We start from the raw sequence: 19,599 nt of genomic DNA on the forward strand, positions 1-19,599 counted from the left end.
TGCTGGGAATTGAACTCAGGACCTCTGGAGGAGCAGTCAGTGCCCTTAACCTCTGAGCCATCGCTCCAGCCCCCTGCACAGTTTTCTTAAACTGATAAAAATCTTACAAAGTTTGCACTCTTGTTCTCTGAGCCTACACTCTAATGCTGTCCAGTGCTTTAGCTCTGTTGGTGTAGCCTCTCAAGGAAGAAGATTGCTTAATGTCACAGTTTGCTCAGATTTAACTATGTGGCTGCTATTTTCTCTGCTAACCATTCTCTGTTCAATTACTGCTATTCTTTCTTTTTTTTTTCTCCCTGAAATACAGCTTTTAGATTCTTTAGTTGGGGTCTAGGGACATCACATACTCTTGGTTTTGCTCAGCCCCCCTCCCACAGTGTCATTATTTCCCACATCATGAAAGAATCTGTATGACAGCCCTGGACCAAGTCAGAAGGCAGGACTCAAGCCTTGCTTCGTCATCATTCTGGCCCTTGGGAAAATGCCTTCCTATCTCTAGGACTTAGTGTTCTTTTGGCAGGCCATGGCACGTGATCTCTAAGGGCCCTACTAGCTTTCATAGTCTACAAGTAGGAAAAATGGGTGACATACAACATTAGACTACAGAGAACAGAATTGGCTCCTCAAAGAGTATTGAGTGATTGAAAAACATGAGAGGAGACAGAAAAGTAAAATTATATCACACATACTCTTTTTGAGTACAACCTCCTGAATTTCTCCAGTATCAGTGACTTACTCATAATTTTATCCAAGGATGGGCCTTCTATTTGGCAGCTTTAAAAACAGCAGTCTCTGTGAGAGCCCTCCCACCCACTGTTCTCAGATGTGCTACCATCAGTAGACAGAAAACAGATGCTGGAGAAAAAGAAGCCCAGGAATAAGTACCAAGCAGAAGGGAACTCTCCGCTTTTGTGACAGAGGCTCAGGTATGCTTTAGTCAGCTTAAACCTGAGGATTAGTGAACTAGGTGTTTTGGTTTCCCAGTACATCTGCTACATGAAAAAGTGAATTATTTAAAATAATGATCTTGGTTATTTTCTCTTATTGATAGAATATAAACTAGGACAAAATAATCAAAGCCACCAAAAAGGAATGATTAAACACAAAGTTTGAAGATGTGGTCCCTCTTCCTCATATCTGATTCTTTGTCCTAGTGACTGGTACACATCTATAGACCCAGCCCCATTATGGATGACATCTGCATTCCTCAAGGTATCTACACCAAGATTGGATTGTAATGTTTGAGAAATATTCCTAGTACAAGTGGAGAAAAAAATGTGAAAATGTGAGTTGTTTAATGAAGGTAGAATTCCACCAATTCCACCTCAAGGGACTTACTTATTTAATCTAGCACACACACTTTTTGCAGAGTCCAGAACATGTCAGAAGCTGAGCTCATCTGTGTTGACAGAGTGGGGGCCTCTTGCTCTTGTGGCATATTTGCTCTGAGAGACGTTCCCCTTCTCAGAGGACCATATGGAAAGCAACTGGTGAAAATAATGAATCACTGTAACTGGGCTCAAAAGAAAAGGGGACAGAGATCATCTGACTCCAAAAGAATTCCACACACAGGCAAGTCAGTGGAATGAGAAGTTTATTGGATTTCTAAATATAAAGTAGTTCTCTTACAGAAAAACATTGTGATTTTCATATTTATTCTCATAGAGCACTGGGAAAACATAATCAAAACTGATAGAATGTAAATAAAAACATGATTGGATATAACTGAATAATGTGTAAATACAAAAGAAATTACCCAAATCACTTTCTTATGACAGCTCTCTCTGATTTTTCGTAAGGAATCACACATGCTGCTGTGGGCATGTCAGAGGTGGTTTATGCTTATGCTCTGTAAATACCATGGCTCTATTGTCATCACACAAATGCACAATGTTGTATTCTCTATGCTTTTGGGTAGGTTTTCCTTAGGTGGGGATGCTACTGAGACTCTGCTGCTGCTGCTGGTGCTGGTGCTATTGCTGCTGAGGCTGTGGTTGTGACTAGCCAGGACAAATGCCTGCTCCCAGGAGATACACTCAGCACAGAGAAAGCCTGACAGCATTTCTCCTCTGTCCTTGACCCATCCCATTAACTACAACTTAGCTTTCACATCAAGCTATCTCTCATGGTGACACATCATCAGACTGAAACTCAAGAGCAAGGCCATATTGTATCTGTCACAGTTTGTTTGTACCCAAGGAGGAGAACCTGTGTATCCCGAAGACTTGATGACATCACCCAGAGACTTTGGAATTCTTTTCTAGCACTGAAATCTGATCATGTCAAGAACAGGAAGTAAGTAGTGTTGAAACCAGATAGAGTTAAAAGGATCACCAACAGGAGAAGTGGTTGCGGGGGGAGGGGGGGAGAGTACTACCCATCTCTCTTTAAAGAAAAAAAATCAACCTGACTCCAAGCGTGATGCTCCTGAAGAAGTACGGCCACGCCCCCAAAGCTACTCATCAGTGCCCCGTGATTCTCTCAGCTCTTGTTGGGTCCCTGGGCTCATACTTGGAGAGCAGAGCGGCAGATGACTGTGATGACATCAAGCATGTCTCCCACAGGTTTGTCCCCATTACTTTCACTTGGTACACCTGAGTGGGAGACGTGGCATTTCCCTGGTAGCTTTCTGACCAAGAGGACATTGCGGATGCCCTTTTCGGAAGCCTTAAGTGGACACATCTTCCTTTCCTTAGAGGCATATATCCAGGGACTATGGAGCCAAGTGACTTAGAAGGAAAGGAAGCGACTTGGCAAGTGTACTCTGCCAGCTGGTTGAGTCAGACGACACATTGAGAACAATCTTTTTTGGAATCATGTCCTCCCTTCAACCCTTCTACAATCATACAGTATCTCTCTCTACCTCAGCATATTTACCTGGCTCATCTCCTATTGCCACTGCTGGGTAAAAATTCACCCTTCCAGCCCATGCTGCTGCCTCATCGGAAATATCTAGTGTTCCTCTGTCCCTGACAGAGCTCCAGGAACAAAAGCCCTCAAATAACATGTGCTAGTATTCTTAGGAGCTGGAGTAAAAATGCTTCAAGGATCTGGCAGGGATACTTGGCCCCCTGAGCCTGCATTCCTTATAGCCAAGACTCTAGTTTTCTCTAGGTTAGCCTAAGAGATAAAAGAAACCTGCTGACACTCTAAACTGAGCAATACTTAGCTTATAAAACACACACATGACACACATATTAATTTGCCTTTTCTTCCCCCGATGAAATGTCCCTGAGTGTATTACTTTCATGGAGTACAGGTTCCTCAGCAATTTGCCACCCTTCCTGGCATACAAACGCAAAGTGGCTGTGTCAGCAGGAAGTGGCGCGGACTCTGTTTCAGCCCATTTCATGGTAGCCACTGTAGGGGAAATTGGAAGTGAGCCACGTTCTTCCATTTGGCAATGCTTTCCTATCTCAGCACCTACTCCTTCTGATGGTGTTTTTGAAGGCTGAACAGTGCGGCTCTGGGTACCGTGTGTACATACATATGTAGGAATAACGTTTATGTTTCTCAGAATAGGCACTTTTTGAAGGCAGTACATCTAAAAGTAAAGTTAATAGAGCCTATATTTAGCACCCATCTTCTCACTTTGCTGCTGTGTATGCTGAACAGAAGATCACAGATTTGAATCAGTCTCACAGAGGCCGGAGTCGGCAAATGGCTATATTCAGAGCTGGCAAAGTCTTGCCAATTCCACTGTAGCTGTTAAAAAGGCAGAGTTGGAGAAGGTGCAATCATTTTTCTCAAAGGTGATGGCACAGAAGGAGGAAAGCTTGTGACAAAGCCATGAAATAAGAGCCTGTGTGTGTAGCTCAGGCAAAATTACTATCCCTGGGCTCTGTGCCTTTGTGTTCCATCTACTTTGTGGCACAGGCTTTCTACTTAGAAAGTTCATCTCATAATTGCACACATTCCTATACTTAGCAGTAGAGAAAAAAAAAGGCCCCAAATCTGTTAAGTAATAGCGATAAAGGCGTAGAGCCAGATAAAACCAAACCAAACCAAACCCAGGGTAACTCGCTACACAGAGCATTCATGGAGATCAGCGCTCCCAGCAGCTGTACAAACTTGGCTTCTAAAGTTCAGGTCTTGTGTAAAGCACAGAATCTCACACAGCAATCTTATTCATGCTGAAGAACCAGACAGTCACATGTCATATTTAATTCTATTTTCTCCTCGACATGTTTTCTTAAAAGAATGAAGACATGATTCCGGTCCTTAACAGGGAACTGTTCTCCCTTCACTCGTGAGGAAAGAGGTCTTGGGTAATTTGCTTCTTAGGTCTCCCAAGTGCATATATGGGTAGTAAAGGAAAACTCATTGAAATATGACTTCACTACCACTTCACTGCAAACCACTTCTGATCAGATCAGTTTCTGGAGTCTACATTTCATCTAGGACACAACTCAGTTTAGATTTCTCACTTCAGGTAGAAGGAGGGGCCAGGCAAATTCAGTTTGTCATTGAGCAAACGAGGTCTACGGCGTGTGACGTAATCCCACATGTTGCTATGTCTGACACTCTTCTAGAAACCCAGACACAAAAGGTTACTGCAGGGCACATACTACCCAAGGATCAGCTCCTGCCTTACTATTTTTTTTTTTTTAGGCAAAATGGGACCATTCACATTGTTGGTGTTTAAACTATGAAAACCCCTTTCCTCTCAGCTGTGGTTGAAGGAATGAAACATCTTAGGCAGATACATCATGACTTGGCCAAGGTCTGCCACCCTGTCATTACTAAGTGAGCTTCATTGCCATCCAAAGGCAAGGAGGGATGAGGAGGAGCCAGATTGTTTTTCTGTCACACAAGTCTCCCCTGAGAAAAGAAGCAAAAAGGGACTGAGGGAGGATGTACATTCGAAAGCCAGCTCTGCCTGTTTTACATGTTCTGACTGAAAACTGGAGGTAAATCATTTGGTGAGCAAAGATATTCAGACATAATATTTACTCCTTTGTGATGGACAAGGTGGATTTATGAAAGCAACTCTTAATTCCTACACAGCAGTATGAAGCAAAGCAGCTGCTATAGAAAATGGCATCACAATGTCCTGAGAATGCTAGCTCCTTATTCTGTGCCCCTTTCCCCAAAGAGACAGGGGGAATCAAGAGAAGAGAGATAAACACCTCACTTTCTACCCCTGCATCAAATTGCTTTGACATATTTTAAGAGATAAATAGATCCAGACTAAATTTAAGGAGCTTTCTCTCTTCTGTTTTGGCAGCTATGAAAATGGGTCAGGTCTAGGAGTTATTAATTTCATGGCCCGAAGAGCTGAAGTGTTTTAAAATAAGATTTCTTTTCTTTAAAGAATCGGCTCCCTTGGTAAAGACCTGTATATGTGTGTGTATATGATCTTCAAAGACAATACAACTGTTCTTTCTCTAAACATTTGGAACTATATTATATAGGGTGGAAGAAGGAAAAGTTTCATCCGTATTTTTTCCCTTTTTTTTTTTTTAATATCCTAGGAAGGCAAGTCTGGCTTTGTGGTTGATTCCTGAAGAGATCTGAAAAGTATCATAAGCTTTTCAAGAAGGAGTGGTTTTACACATTCGCCTCTTTATTGCTGTTCTGTCCACTGACATGGGACAGCTCTAAGAGGCAAGTGTCTCTTCTCAGGTAACTCATCTGGCCATTCAGAGAAGCATCCAAAAGTCCTCATTGGTCTACAGCTTAGGTGAGCTACCCCATCTGTGCCAGAGGAAGTGCTCCCCATTCTACCAAGGAAGTGCTCCCCATTCTACCAAGGAAGTGCTCCCCATTCTACCAAGCACATTTACTTCATCAAAGCTCTCAGATAGATAAGGCACCTTTCTGGCTTGTGGCTGTTGAGTGCTCAGCCAATGTCATCAATCTTCTGGATCCTCTCAGTGTCCTTTACTTCTCTTCTGGGAAGACTGGAAAAAGGCTGAGAGGCCATTTCTGGTTTAACTTGCCTTTTACTAATCTAAGGGAACAGAGAGATGAGCGGTGATCTTGGCCTGATGGAGGAGAGACTCTAGGGAGGAAAAAAAAAAAGCCAAACGTACAGACTAGGGCATTTGAAAAGTTTTCTAGATCGAGTGCAGATTTAATGTGAACAAAGGATATTTTCTTAATCAATGGATTTCCAACTTGTAGCAAACAACCAGAAGACAGAAAAGAGAGAAATGAAAACCAAGACTAAACCTGGAAGGCGGAGATTCATGACTGAATCAGCTGCAAGAGGAGCGTCCACTTGTCGAGCTGTGATGATGGCCGACTTCTAGAATGTTCCTGGGGTCCTCGAAGTCAGATTTCTGTTGTTATTAAGAACACAATGCTATGCTCTGTGCCCTTGTGATGAGAGTATATTAATCACTAAGCTACAACAGCCCAAGAAGTATCACCTAATAAATGATGAAGGCTAAATTTCAGAAAGGCCATCCATTCGATAGTGCTTGTTTAGACATTCCAAGGGCTTTGGTCATGGGTTTGTTGGATCAGAAATTACTGTTGTTTATCAGCATGCTCTTGGCAGGCTCTACATTAATGTGAACTGATAGAGAGACTAATGTGTGTGTGTAGTGTGTGTGTGTGTGTGTGTGTGTGTGTGTGTGTGTGTGTGTGTGTATGAAACCTATAGCAGCTTCTGCCTCTGTGGGATGTACACCGTGGCCCATGGGAGGAAGGGCTTTCCTAACACTCAGGTACCTCTTGCACATTACAGTCTCAACTGATGTCCTGAGCCTGACAGGTCTAGATAGGTTTCCAGTTAACATAAACCCTCACTCTCTGGGGAAATTGGCTGCAAGATGCCTCTGCACAGCTGTCTGCTCAGTGTGGCCTCTGCTCCATAGGGGTCATCATGGTGCTGATCACACAAACCCGTGGCTTCCTACAAGATGACACAGACATGTGCAAGCTCTCAATGGTCTGCAACACTATAATGCACATGTACACCACTTGCCACTGATAACCAAAACGGCCCCTGTGAGTTTGCATGGGCATTTTTCTAACAGGGCCTTCAATGACCTGTGAGAGGTATGGGGCAAGGGCTGGGTAAAAACCCAGATCTCACACTTAGCACTATATTGCTTTTGGCAAGTCACTTAACGATTCAGGACCTCAGCTTTCTCTTCTAGGACAGGGCTATTAATAACTATCTTCCCAGGGCTCTTCTGTGTGTGAAAGCAGTTTGGAAGCTCTCTCAGGAATTGTATTATTTTTTACAGCTCTGAAATCCACCCATAGGTGCTACCTGCTCAGAGGCGGATAGCATGCTCTGGCTGCAGGGCTCTCAAACTCAAAGCTGGGGTAGAAGAGACAGGAGCCTGCACTTCTGAAGCTTAATGGAACCCAGCTAAACCGTAACCCAGGGCAACAGTGAGAGGACTCATATAGTTGTACATAAAATGCAGCATCACCCAATCCTTCCATGAAGGACTGTATCCTTTTGTGCTGAAGAACTGATCAGAAGCAATGAGTTTTCAGCAGCACCCCTGGATTTTGCTTTTGACATTTTCATTGTAATAACTGGTGATTATGCAGTGATGTTTCCCACCATTTTTAAGATCATTACCAGTGGGTCAGATAAATGGAATGGATTATTAATGGGACAGTCACTAAGAGAGGGGATGAGGCTATATGATAACTTTCAGAGTAGTTTGTTTTCTGGATAAAAATGCAACCAAGAAAATTGATAGAAATTCTACTATCTGACTGTCAGAAATTCTTTTGACTGTTTTTATGGATGTTTAAAGCATTTCTCTTCCTCAGCTAAAAATGGAAGTTGTTTTTTAAAAGTAATACATCATTCAAAAACAAAACCAATACAATGGAAGAAAAAACAAGGTGCATGCTGGGATTGTATTATGCTTTGTAGGTTAGTTTTCTGGATTCAGGAGAACATAAACCCACAGACTAGCTCTGTTTTAATGACAAGGACAGATGAGACAAAGGGACTTCCTCATGGGGTGATTAGTTCCTTGATGCTGGCAGTAATTAAGCAAACATCACTGTGCAGCAAGGGGTCTGTGATGGAACTGGAACACCAAGTGTCACAGATGGCTGGGAGCCGTAATTGTGTTCCTAGAAGAATAAGACATAGACATTGCCTCCTTGTTCCTCTTTTGAGGGTTTAAAAGATGGGCACATTTGCTAATAAGAGTGCACGTCTTGCAACAAAGACCACCAGGGTGCGTTTCCTACCTAAACTGTATGAGTCGGGTGTGTCTGACGAGTCATCCCCTCCTCCAACTGTAACGTTAATGGGAAGGGATTACCAGTTCAGTGTGCATTGGTGCCTTTCCCCTCTCACTGAGCCTGAATATATGAAAGCTTTCTCTGCTGTTCAAGACTCAAGAATCCATGCCCAATGCCAAGGTATTTTTGCAGATGGGTACCCATGCTGTCCCGGTGGGCCTTAAAGATCTTCCTCCGGCTTCCTAGTGAAACCAGTAAGTCAGCTCAGGGAGTCCTCACTTCCTACATATCCTCCCTGAACGTCCACGGAGGCCACTGTGTAGAACAACTCTTTCCCATGCCGCACTCCTTTGCAGGGCTGACTGACATTGCTTGAAGTCAGCTTGAGTCATTGTAATTCAGCGATAGCCATTAAGACAAGATCAGCTGAGGAATTAGGATGCTGAGGGGACAAGACTTTAAGTAAACCATGAACTCTGTTTTTTCATTTTTGTTTTTTTGAGGCAGGGTTTCTCTGTGTAATAGCCTTGGCTGTCTTGAGGAGAGTAAGAGTGAAGGAGAGTCTCACAGATGGAAGTGGTTTGCTTCAGACATAAATATTGGTAAACTGGAGGAGTTTCGAAACCAAAGACTAGTATTGATGCAGAACTTAAAGTGTCAAGAACCTTTTTCTCTACCCAATAGACAAGTGCTGTTCACAAGAAGATAGTGCTAAAGGGAAGGGAAGGGCATGGGAGACCTCATGAGGCCAGGGAGCAGGACTCTTGTGGATGGATTACGCCTTAGCTCACTTCCTTTCTTCTCAGTGACTTTGATTCTGTCAGCATGAAAAACAGCAGCAAAACAAGGTAAAACAGAAACCAGCCCAGATGATAACGAGGGCTGGTTTGCACGTATGACTGATCTGTCTTTACCTCGCTCCGCCATGATGAGAGAATTCCCTTCAAGCAAGTTCGTTGGTGGCAGGAGAGTAAGAGGCGCTGCCAGTGTCCGTAAGTGAGACACTGAAGGACTTGGTGACACCATACCCACAGAGGTGAAGAGCCTGGAATTTAGGATGGTTTTATCGCGTTTCCCAAGGCTAGCCTTGGAACACTTGAGTAGTAGTCCACACTGGCCATATCCAACAGTAAATGTTATGGTCATCAGTCACAAAAGCAACAGAAGATACAGTTGTTATAAGGACCATAATAGTTTCCCCAAACAGAGGAACCAGATGTTTGTGTTCAGCAAGATCTGCTGGCCCTCGGGTTGAGCACAAAGTGATGGGGTGACAACGGTGTTCTTGGTAGAGTATTCTGCTTCTAGGACTGAAAACTGACTTTAGAAGCTACGTTCAAAGGTAAGTCCATGGGAGTGCATTCGTGGCTACTGAATAATATCTACTGGAACGCAGCAGATGACTATCAGAGTCAGATGAAGTTTGTTCTTGCCCCTAAGGGGATGAGCATCTTGGAAAACTTAGCTCAGCTATTCATTCTAAGTACAAAAGAATCTGGGCATTGGTAGTGTGTTAATTTCTTAATAAATGCAAGAAGCAGAGACACTTATCACCCTGCTTAGACACTGCTATAAAACAAATACCAACCAGAAGCGAAGAGCAAAGATTTGCGCATGTGTTTTTCAATAAGATGGATAAAAATATGTCTTTTACATAGCTCTCCACAATTAGTCGTATGCATGGTGGCTAACTAAAATATTGTCTAAGAAGCTGCATAAGGAAGAAAAATTAAAGCAGAGAAGTAAATTAGTGTCTTTCCCTTCCATACTAAAAGAAAAATATGCCTACAAAATAATCTACACTCTAAGAAAAATGCTAAACTATGCCTTGCAAATACTGTGAGTCAATTATTCTTAGCAAATATGGACTATGGGCTACGTGCTGAAACGCTAACGTTTGGGAAAGGTTAAGCTTCCCCCTTGCCATAAGGAAGGATATCAAGTCTATTCCCACAGAGCGAAATGAGGCTCCCTCACTAAAAATATTTGAGTTAAAAACAAAATCCTAGGCTAGCCTTAGAAAGATCAGTTTGCATATAGGTGAGGAATATATAGATAATTTTAAAGGAAGATTCTACTGCCTAATTCCCCGGAAGACTACATCTTCCTCTAGGAATAAGCAGAACCCAGAGCATGCGCCCACAAATCAAGGGTTTTTTTGGCTGGTGAGTGCACATCCTGGTAGCCTTTCTCCTTATATGTGATCATGATGTAGCTGTGTCCTAACTGACTCTATGAGAAGGTCAAGTAGAGCAGCATTAGTAGGCCCAATAGAAAGAAGGGATAAAGGGAGGTGGGAAAGGAGAAGAGAGGAGAAAGCAAGGGGTGGGGCGCTTACCACCTGCATTAAGTCACAGCAGTTCTGGCCAGGTTAAACTTAAAGGGTCTGACGTAAAGCTATGCTGGCAGCTGCATTCCAGATATGAGTCAAGTCCAAATAACTTGTCTTGGAATATTCATGGCTGTACCTTGCTCAAAAATCAAGACTGCTACTTATTGATTCAAACAAATAACACACTTTTAAAATGTGTGTGCTGAATGGGTGTTACAGCCTCAAGACTCTGTCTTTAGTGTCCGAATAAAACAGGAGGAATGTCAGATTATAAGGACTGACCAATAACACCCAATATACAGACTTAGCTGTGAGCATGTATGCATCCCTTAGAGCCATGAAGTCCTTCCAAACTGAGAAAATAATAGATTAGGATGGAAGAACAGTGCTTCCCTTCCCTCCCTCCTCCCCTACCCGCCCCCCTCTCTCTGTGTATAAATCTTTGAGACTTGAGATTAAGTATTTATATTACTGAGCAATAATCACAATAGAGTAAACAGATTACTTAAAAATAAGGCACAATTATGAATTGCTTTCGATTGTCTCTCATGAAAGTGCACCAGAAGAGCCATCCCAGGACATGGACTTGAGGCACATTTTGCAGAGGTATCTTTTTTGGTTGCTGGTTTTCTACAGATGGCTGAGGCAGGGGTATGGAACATGCTGTCATATTTCATTCATAACACACATGTACTGTAGCTTTAGGCAACAGATGGACAATCACTTGTTTAAACTACAAATGTGAAATACTAAGGTAGAATGGCAATATTTCTAGAAATGTATATGAAAAAAAAATGCCTTTCCAAGCCAAGAGGGATGGTGAGAGGCTGTGAGGTTACATCAGTGTTTCCCTGATCTCCCTAGCAGCTGCCATAATTTCCCCGACACCCTTCAAAACTTGATAATGGAAGGATCAGGGGGCAAGCGACACAGATCTGACAAGAGAAGCCCAAACCATATCAAATAGAAATAACACTGTTATTCCTGACTGGCTCACATTAATAGGATTTGTGGTAACTAGGAAGACAGTTGGCAGTCATGTTTTCAGAGTCTTTTAACCCTCTCCTGTAGCCTCAGAGTACTCTCTCCCCTGCCTGGACCCAGATGCAAAACAACTGCTTGTTTATGGCTATTAAGTTCCACATTTCTTTAAAAGTCCATCACAAACATCTTTGCAGAATTTTTCATAGCAAACAATTAGTGTTTTTAAGTTCACTTCATTAATCAGCATATTACCCAAGAATCAGTAGTTGTTCCAACAGGGACAACAATGTGCTAATGAAAGGAAAAAACCCACATCATTGAGCTGCAGAGACTCTCAGGCTTTGAGCTACAATTCGGGATGATGCATTTTGAGTTTTAAAGGCAATGCTGTTTGCCAGTCAGGCGCCATACTGAGCAGTCTGAGACCGGGAACCCAAACAGTTACAAGAGATCTTATTCAGGATGGGAGGTTAGCTACTGTAGAGCCCTTGTCTGTTTTATGCAAGGCTCAGCGACCCATCCCCACCACCACAGAGGTGGAAAGAGAATCCGATTTGGAATGTTCTCTGCAGAGCCCCCCAATGGTGGGTTCTTTCCTTTCTAATGTATTTCACTTTATACAGAATAAGCAAATGTTTGTGCTCTTGATATTTAAACAATTCAGGTATATTTTTTTACAAGTTTTTCCATTACACACATTATATATATTTTTTCTATTTATGTATTTAAATGATAAGTAAGGCAATAAATCAAAAGGCAGTGCTCATAATCATTAAGGTAATAATAGATCTTTATATCTCTACAGTAGGCAAAACTTTACGTAGCTAAAAGAGTTAAAGAGTAGAGTGATTTGGTATTGTTTAAATCAAATGCTTAGTATAAGAAAACAAGAAAGCAATGTAAATCACATATTAGAGAAACTGCAGAATAAAATGGAGGGACCCTTTATACTCATTAGCCCTTGTGGAAGAAAGACATCTAATTCTAAATATTTCTGTGTATGTGTATGTGCACATTCATTATTATAAAAGTATGAGTCTATATTAAAAAAAGAAATTTACTTTAAAAAAAATCTTTGGTAAAGATCCTCTGAGGTGACTAAATAAGAAAGCACTGGGAAGGCTGCAAGCAAGCAGAGCCCTGCCCAGAACGCCTCAGGGAAGAAACTGTGGCAGCACTCTCCTATAACTCTCGTACGTAAACATCTGGTTACACAAGTAGTTAAATGTAACAAGTAGGATGCTATTGCTCTATAGATAAATATTACAGAAACCCTTCCTCTGTTGTCTACATTTCTAGCAATATTACTGCATTTCTAGGCACAATTCCTGCCCCTCTCATGGTAGTGGACTCTACTTTTGGCTTAGAGACACTTTCCTGAAACAGTTCATGGTGAACATTTCAGTCAGGTTGAGCGGCCTGTATTGCAACCTCGGTTGTCTCTTAGTGTTCCCCGAGGTCAGTGGCACAGACAAGCTTCTGATTTGCAGCACAGGAATTCAGAGATAGAGTCACCACTGTGCCCCGAAAGCCACAAGCTGCCCTCCATGCATCTCAAGAGAAGCAAGGTAAGAGCAGGCAGCAAAGAAAGCCCCCAAAACACGCAGCTCGGGGTTCTAACCCACAGACTGCTTAGTGGAGGAAGTAAATAAGCCACAGACTGACCCAGCTGAGCTGAGTGACAAAAGCTTAAGGGTTTCTTTTAATCACTTTTAGGATGACTTCTATTCAAGTAAAATACATTTTATGGAATTCCTGAGGCATGGGTTGCAATTTTAAACATGCACAAGTAATTAAAAAAATTTTTTTTGCTCTAAATGTTAAAATTAAAACTGTCAGACTAGAAAATCATCATGTCATGAAGATAAAAAAAAAAAAAAAAGGATACAGAAGGGCTGGGGGGCTGGAGTGGCAGAGTGCTTGCAGAGCACAAGGCCGTAGTTCAACTCCCAGCACTGAGTGTAAAAGACATAAAAAAGGTATTTGTGGGATTTAAGGTGGCTTTTAGAGCTGGGTGTTAGCCATAAAGGGACTCATTATGTTATTATTCATACCTTTCTGTATATTAAAATATAATATAAATTTAAAGTATATATTTGTAGAAGATTGAAAGAAAGGTTTGGGAAATCTCATCCCGATACTGAGCACTGAGTTTACAAAATGGCCAGCTGCGATTGCTAAGCGAGGTGCCTCCTCTTAATGAAGCAAATTGGCTCCAGTTGGCAAGCCAGCGTCTCACTGGCTAATAAGAGTTTGCATAAAGGTTCTAGGCAGCCATTCTGCATATTTTTAGCTCAGAAAAGACAATTTTGTTTTCAGTGATTGTCTTTGAAAGTGTGGTGTAAATGTCACATAGATGATAAGAAAATGTCTCCTGCAATATGTACTTGAGCTGCAGAAGGATTGTGAATAATAAAACTCTGGTCGCACAATCTTTCCCAGCTCTTCTTTCTTTTCTTTTCTTTTTTTTTTTTTTAAGAGAAGGCAAAACATGGTTACATAACTTCACTTTGTATGTCTCGACTTGCAGTTTTCAGACAAGAAAGATTTAGGTTTGGGTCATTATAAAGTGAAAAGGAAAAGATAAGATTTAGAGAATCCTTTTAATACTTATCTTTCTGTAGATAAATGTTAATGTAGTAACCATGCCTGTGTATTAGGGAAGATTCACAGTACTTCCGAGATGAAGAGTTGGACAGAATGAGAAATGTGCCAAAAGCCAGTCTGTCTGTCTCTCTGCGGCATGTCCAGACAGTAGGGCCTGCTAAAATACAACGGGCTTTCTGAATACAACTAGCAATCCTCTGGGTAGTGTTTCCCACTCAGCTTCTTTGGCTCAGTAGTGAAATTTGGGTCTTTCCTACCACTTTTTAGCTACTGGCCAATACATGTTTTCAAATGAGCCTTGATCACCAGGCCCTGCAGACTTTGAATTTGGTATAGTTGCAAACTAAATTTAGGCTCCTGTTAATATATATATACATATATATATTTTTTCAAATAAATTCTTTCTAGCCTAACATAGGAAAACGTGCAAGCCCAGGAGACATGAGAGGGGTAGTGTAATAGGAAAAGTCACATTTTCAATTTTTCAATACCTGGCAACAGAATGACTAAGTTTTTGTAGGCACAGTCAGAGGAAAAGTGACAGGATGAGACTTTAAGCTAAAAGCACCTGCAGGCTGGCACACTCACCCAGGAAAAGTGAAAGCAAATACCATTCTAACCATCTATTCAACCAGAAGAAAAGTGAGACAAACACGGGGATTAGACGCCCCGGGAATGCAGAAGTGAACGGGATGGAGTTTGTGACCTGTGCAAAACTGTGGAAGTCCTCGGAACAAAGGCTTTAACCAAGGCCCTACGTGATTCAATGTGAAATGTGTATCTGGTAGTGACTTAAACAAACCGCATCATCTATCTATGTGCTTCTAAAGAAAAGGTGGACAGCAGACGAAGACCAGACACTCTCCCAGAGGTTGAGAAGCTTTGCTTCTTCTATTTTTTCTATTTCTTCTCTTATCTTTTTTCTTGCGTTGCATTCTCGTCAGTGCCACACACTCGGCAGCCAAGCTGGCTTGGGACCCTTATAGGTCAGTGCTCGCCTTGGCGGTCAACACCCTGATGCGGGCTGAGTTGCAGGTCTTGCAGAGGATGTGCCCATCCAAGGGGTAGCAGCCTTGGTTGTCTCCTTCGGATAGAAGACCACCACAGTCCTAGGGAAACCAAGAGAGAGGTGAGTATGGGTGGAACTGAGCAGGACATCGGCCCAGCTCCCTAAGTCTCCTTCCAAGCTTTCACACGCCTTAGGACACGACACAGCTGATTTTGAATGAAACTGAATCAGAGATTAGTGAGATCAGTGCCAATGGTAAGCCAAGGGTGATGACATACATCTTTACTCCCAGAACTTGGGAAACAGAGGCAGGTGGATCTCTGTGAGTTCAAGGCCAGTCTAGTCTATATAGTAAGTTCTAGGCCAGCAAGGAGTATACAAGGAGACCCTGTCTCAGAACGAAACAAACAAATACAAACCGTGTAAGATGCCTCTTCTAGTCACCAAATACAAAACACAGTACAAGGAAGAAAGAGCCTACAGATCTCAGCTCCCAGAGGGTAGGTTTTTGTCCTAAACCACAGTAAGGAAAAATAAAGTCTGGTCCCTAATGCACACTACCCTTTGTACTCAGTTTTAGGGTCTCGTCAAAAGAATGGAGAGGGACAAGAATGGAAGTTTATAGCTATTTAAGGAACAAAAGGAAAATGATTGTTGCCACACAGAAAGGCTACCAGGGGCTTTGGAATATTTACTGCAATTGTAGCAAGGACTCAAAGTAGCAAGGGCTGGGAGGACTAATATCAGCCATACTTTCAAAAGAGATACCACAGCGAAGGCTCCCAGGTACCACTGTTAGGTTTGTCACTGTCTGTGCACGCTGCATACAAGACTGAATGCCATTTGGAAAATAATTCAGGCATTTTCTACCTTACTGAGCTTTTGGGATGGTCAAAGCAGATATCGGATGTGAATGCAGTTTTGTGCAAAACGCATACGTGTAAAAGGATACACGGCTGCTGACACTGGTGAGGGTCTGTTGTGTAAAGTGTTAGCTAGTGCTGAAGGGCAGCCGTTGCCTTTAGAAGAAATGTGAGCTTGCTTGGAAAATAAACACGATTCACATTTAGCGCTGTGTGTGCCCTGCTCACTTTAACAGAAGCTATCGCAGGCTACGGCTGCTGCAAGGTTCCCCTCTGCTCTCTAAGAGTGGCAGAGAGATGAGTGAAGCCATGCCTACAGCTGACAAATAGTAAACTCTTGGTATAAACACAGCTGACCCAAAGTGCGACGGCAGACACAATTATAAGCCACAGGAAGTTTGGCTTTGCCAAAAAGAACCAATGATGTCTTGTACTTTGGGATGGCTTCAGGAAGTGAGTAATGGAGCTAAGCAAAAAAAAAAAAAAAAAAAAAAGAAAAAAAAATCACAATAACTTGATTCATAGATGACACGATTTTCGTCGTCCCCCTCTGGTGTATGTGCACATGCGAGGTCAGAAGTTGATGACGTCTGGTGTCCTCCCCTGTGATCCTCTCTCTGTTGCTTTTTATGATGGGGTCTCTCACTGAACCTAGAGATTACTTTAATTCAGCCAGCGTGAGTGGTTAATTAGCTCTAAGGACCTTCCTCTTTCTCCTGCCCAAGACGTTGGTGTGGCTGGCACATGGCAATGCTCCTTCTTTTCTCGTGGGTTCTCAGGACCCGAACTCAGGGACTTGCACTTGTGTGCTAAGTACTCCTTTCACTGCCCAGCATCAAGCCTTCAATGAGTTGCTGTCTACAGTCATCTGGGCCCTGTAAGCGGTCCAACCCTGACCGCAGTGCTTGAAGCATGGATGTCTAGGGTCAGCACTACACAAGAAAAGGCTAGAACGGAGAGTGGAAAGGTCGGCCCCCTGTTTCTTTGTATGGCAGGCAGGACTAGAAGAGAGGCTGGCTGCCTTCCATTTTATGGGTTTGCTGAAGGTTTCTCTGTCCTTAAAAGCAAATCTAATTCGTATATCACACAGGATGCAGAAACACAAGTCACAGGCTGTGTGTATGTGAGGAACTCTGTGTGTGTGTGTGTGTGTGTGTGTGTGTGTGCGCATGCGCGAGCGCGCCTTCTTGGAGCCTTAGTGTCTCCTGTAAAATGACCTCTAAAGGATCACAGTCCATGCTCCTGTAGCCTCATCATTGGGACACTGCCAAGATGGTGGCTGGATGCTGGTGTTCTCTTTGGTCAAGAACCTTCCATAAAAACTGTTAGTTTGGTCGTATTTCTTCATGTTAAGCTTGTGAGGGGCATACAACCTGGACGTTAGGGAGCAGCAAAGCACACAGAGCATAACACAGATGGTCAGCCATAGGCAAGGCAGTGAGTGGAGTGGACAAGTTCTCTGGGGGCCCTGAGAGCATTGCCAGCCTGCGCCCTTGGGCATTTTCCAGGTGAACTATAGGGAAAAGGGGATAAGAAAGCCCACATCTCTCACAGATAGGAGATGGGGCTGAGAAGTGCTGCACCCACAAGAGCGAGTAATGACAAAAAAAGGCTGGAAGGAGAAGGCCTGGGTAACACATAGGAAGAGGTTAAATATTTTAAAACCATTTTCTCAATGTAGCATCCTTTTAAAACTCAAATGTATTAATGGCTGCATGTTCCACAGAGTCAGCTAAGCTCCTCTTCTCACTTTGGGCTGGTTACAGGCATGCCTTGTGGCGTCTCACAGCACCCCTGCTTGACTCTTCTATATCTCTTAGCAGTCATGACCTCATCAGTGATCCTTTGGAGCTAACTACTAACTCATAAATCTCCATGAGTTTGAATGAGAAGCCTTTGTGCCTCTGAAATGAATGGATCCTTCTCCTTCTCACTGGGTGAAAATGGCCTCTCTGCCCATAGAAGTAGCTAACCAAACCCTAAGTTAAAATTTGTTGTTGCTGTCGTCGTCATCATCATCATCAACATCATCAGAGAATTAATAGCTTTTTCTCTAGCTTAATAGTTTACAATGTACTATGCCATATAATTTCTTGTGGTTTGGTCTCATAGTCACATCTGGAGGAGTAAGAATTTGAAGCATTTAAAATGCACACACACACACACACACACACACACACATACACACACACACACACACATACACACACACGGGGGGGGGGGGTAGGTCAGGCTGTGAAGAGTTGTGTAAGTTGAGTGACATCACTCTATTAACCCCTTTGTCAGAACTGACTCCTGTCCATTGAGCTTAAGGACTTTCACAGACTCCAAGGTGTCCAGGATTCATGATTGCTCTGACTTGGGGATGCCACAGACCTCACAGCGGTAGCAGTGCACATGAAAATCACGGTCCAGAGCCACAATACGGACGGTCTCCTCCTGGCCGGGAGCTGGCATGATCGGTTCCTTGCACACGGAGCAGCGTGGGGCAAATTTCCTGAAAACAGAAAGAATTCTGGTGAGATGTCAAGTACAGATGCAGATGGGGAGGGACACAGAAGGAAAAGTATCAACTCAGAGGCCGACACCTGGGCTGCATTTCTCGTGTGACCTGGACCCGAAGTGAGTGAGACAGGAGAGGCCTCTACAGATGGTACATAGTATGCATCTGACAGGGAAGAGGGGATGAACTGCTTTGTATAGAGAACATTTGGGAATTGTTAAGCAGGCAACATACGGTTTGCAGTGATCCTGTGTGCAGAGAACTACACTATGCCCTGGGCATGACCTAGCTGAACACTGGAAACAAGGTCCTGCCTGACTGGATGGATAAAGGTCTTGGTAGACCCTAGCTACCCTGCGACCTGCTTCTATCCATACACCTTTATTCTGCACTGGACAATTATCCTGAAATTGGAAACCTCTACAGCTTCCGTTTTAAAATACGTCTTGAATTCTAGGCCAGAAGAAGCCTCCAACACACGTGTGTCTAAGGCGTGAAATGACAAGTGGTTTGGAGTGGACACACATAAGACCCAACAAAGATGGTGTAAGGACACACGGAGCCAGCACATCTCAAGTCCTAGCTCTGGAGAGGTTGACACCAGACGATCATCCTGAGTTTCAACATAGCTTAGGCTACTGAGGGAGGTCCTATTTCAAAAACCTAAAACCAAACGAGAGAGAGAAAGGGATAGGTAGAGACATGGACCAAGTTACTAAAGTTTCTCATGGTAATGGTTTTAAGATTAATGATGTTAAAAATTATCTACTTGTACTGAGACTTAAAAGGAAATAATGATAGTAATCTAGTACTCTGAAGATAACTTCATGGCTGTCAGAGCGTTTTTACATACATTATACTCTGTGTACATTTTAATTTTCTTGGCAGCACCCAAAAGGCATCTGCATGGCTGTAATCTAAATAAATATGAATTAAGCAGCAGATCGATTGATTGCTGTGAAAGAAAAATTAAGAGGATCATGGTACAACTGCAGCAGTAATCAGGGTTGTTGTAATTGACATTTTATGCGAGAAGTTTATATTCAGTGGAAAAAATTGCTTTGGATTACCTGATTATTTTTGCATTTGGGTTATCAGTAGTGAAGTAATCAAGCTTCTGATATCAACTGCC

The 19,599-nt window shown here is 42.7% G+C and overlaps 1 protein-coding gene across 15 annotated transcripts in view; it reads right to left on the bottom strand.

The window, feature by feature from the left end:
- Nucleotides 1-1,577: 1,577 nt before the first annotated feature.
- LPP (LIM domain containing preferred translocation partner in lipoma) overlaps nt 1,578-19,599 on the bottom strand; it is a 604,427-nt gene continuing 586,405 nt past the window's right edge. For all 15 annotated transcript variants that reach the window (XM_084802403.1, XM_084802406.1, XM_084802400.1 and 12 more), the window contains 2 exons: nt 18,341-18,461; nt 1,578-15,201 (listed from right to left, as the gene is read on the bottom strand). In XM_084802403.1, the coding sequence (XP_084658529.1) occupies nt 15,073-15,201; nt 18,341-18,461 (250 nt within the window). In that variant the 3' untranslated portion in view covers nt 1,578-15,072. The remainder of the gene's footprint in view (nt 15,202-18,340; nt 18,462-19,599) is intronic.

The sequence above is a fragment of the Acomys minous genome (genome assembly GCF_964271855.1).
Source record: "Acomys minous genome assembly, chromosome: 11".
NCBI lineage: Eukaryota > Metazoa > Chordata > Mammalia > Rodentia > Muridae > Acomys > Acomys minous.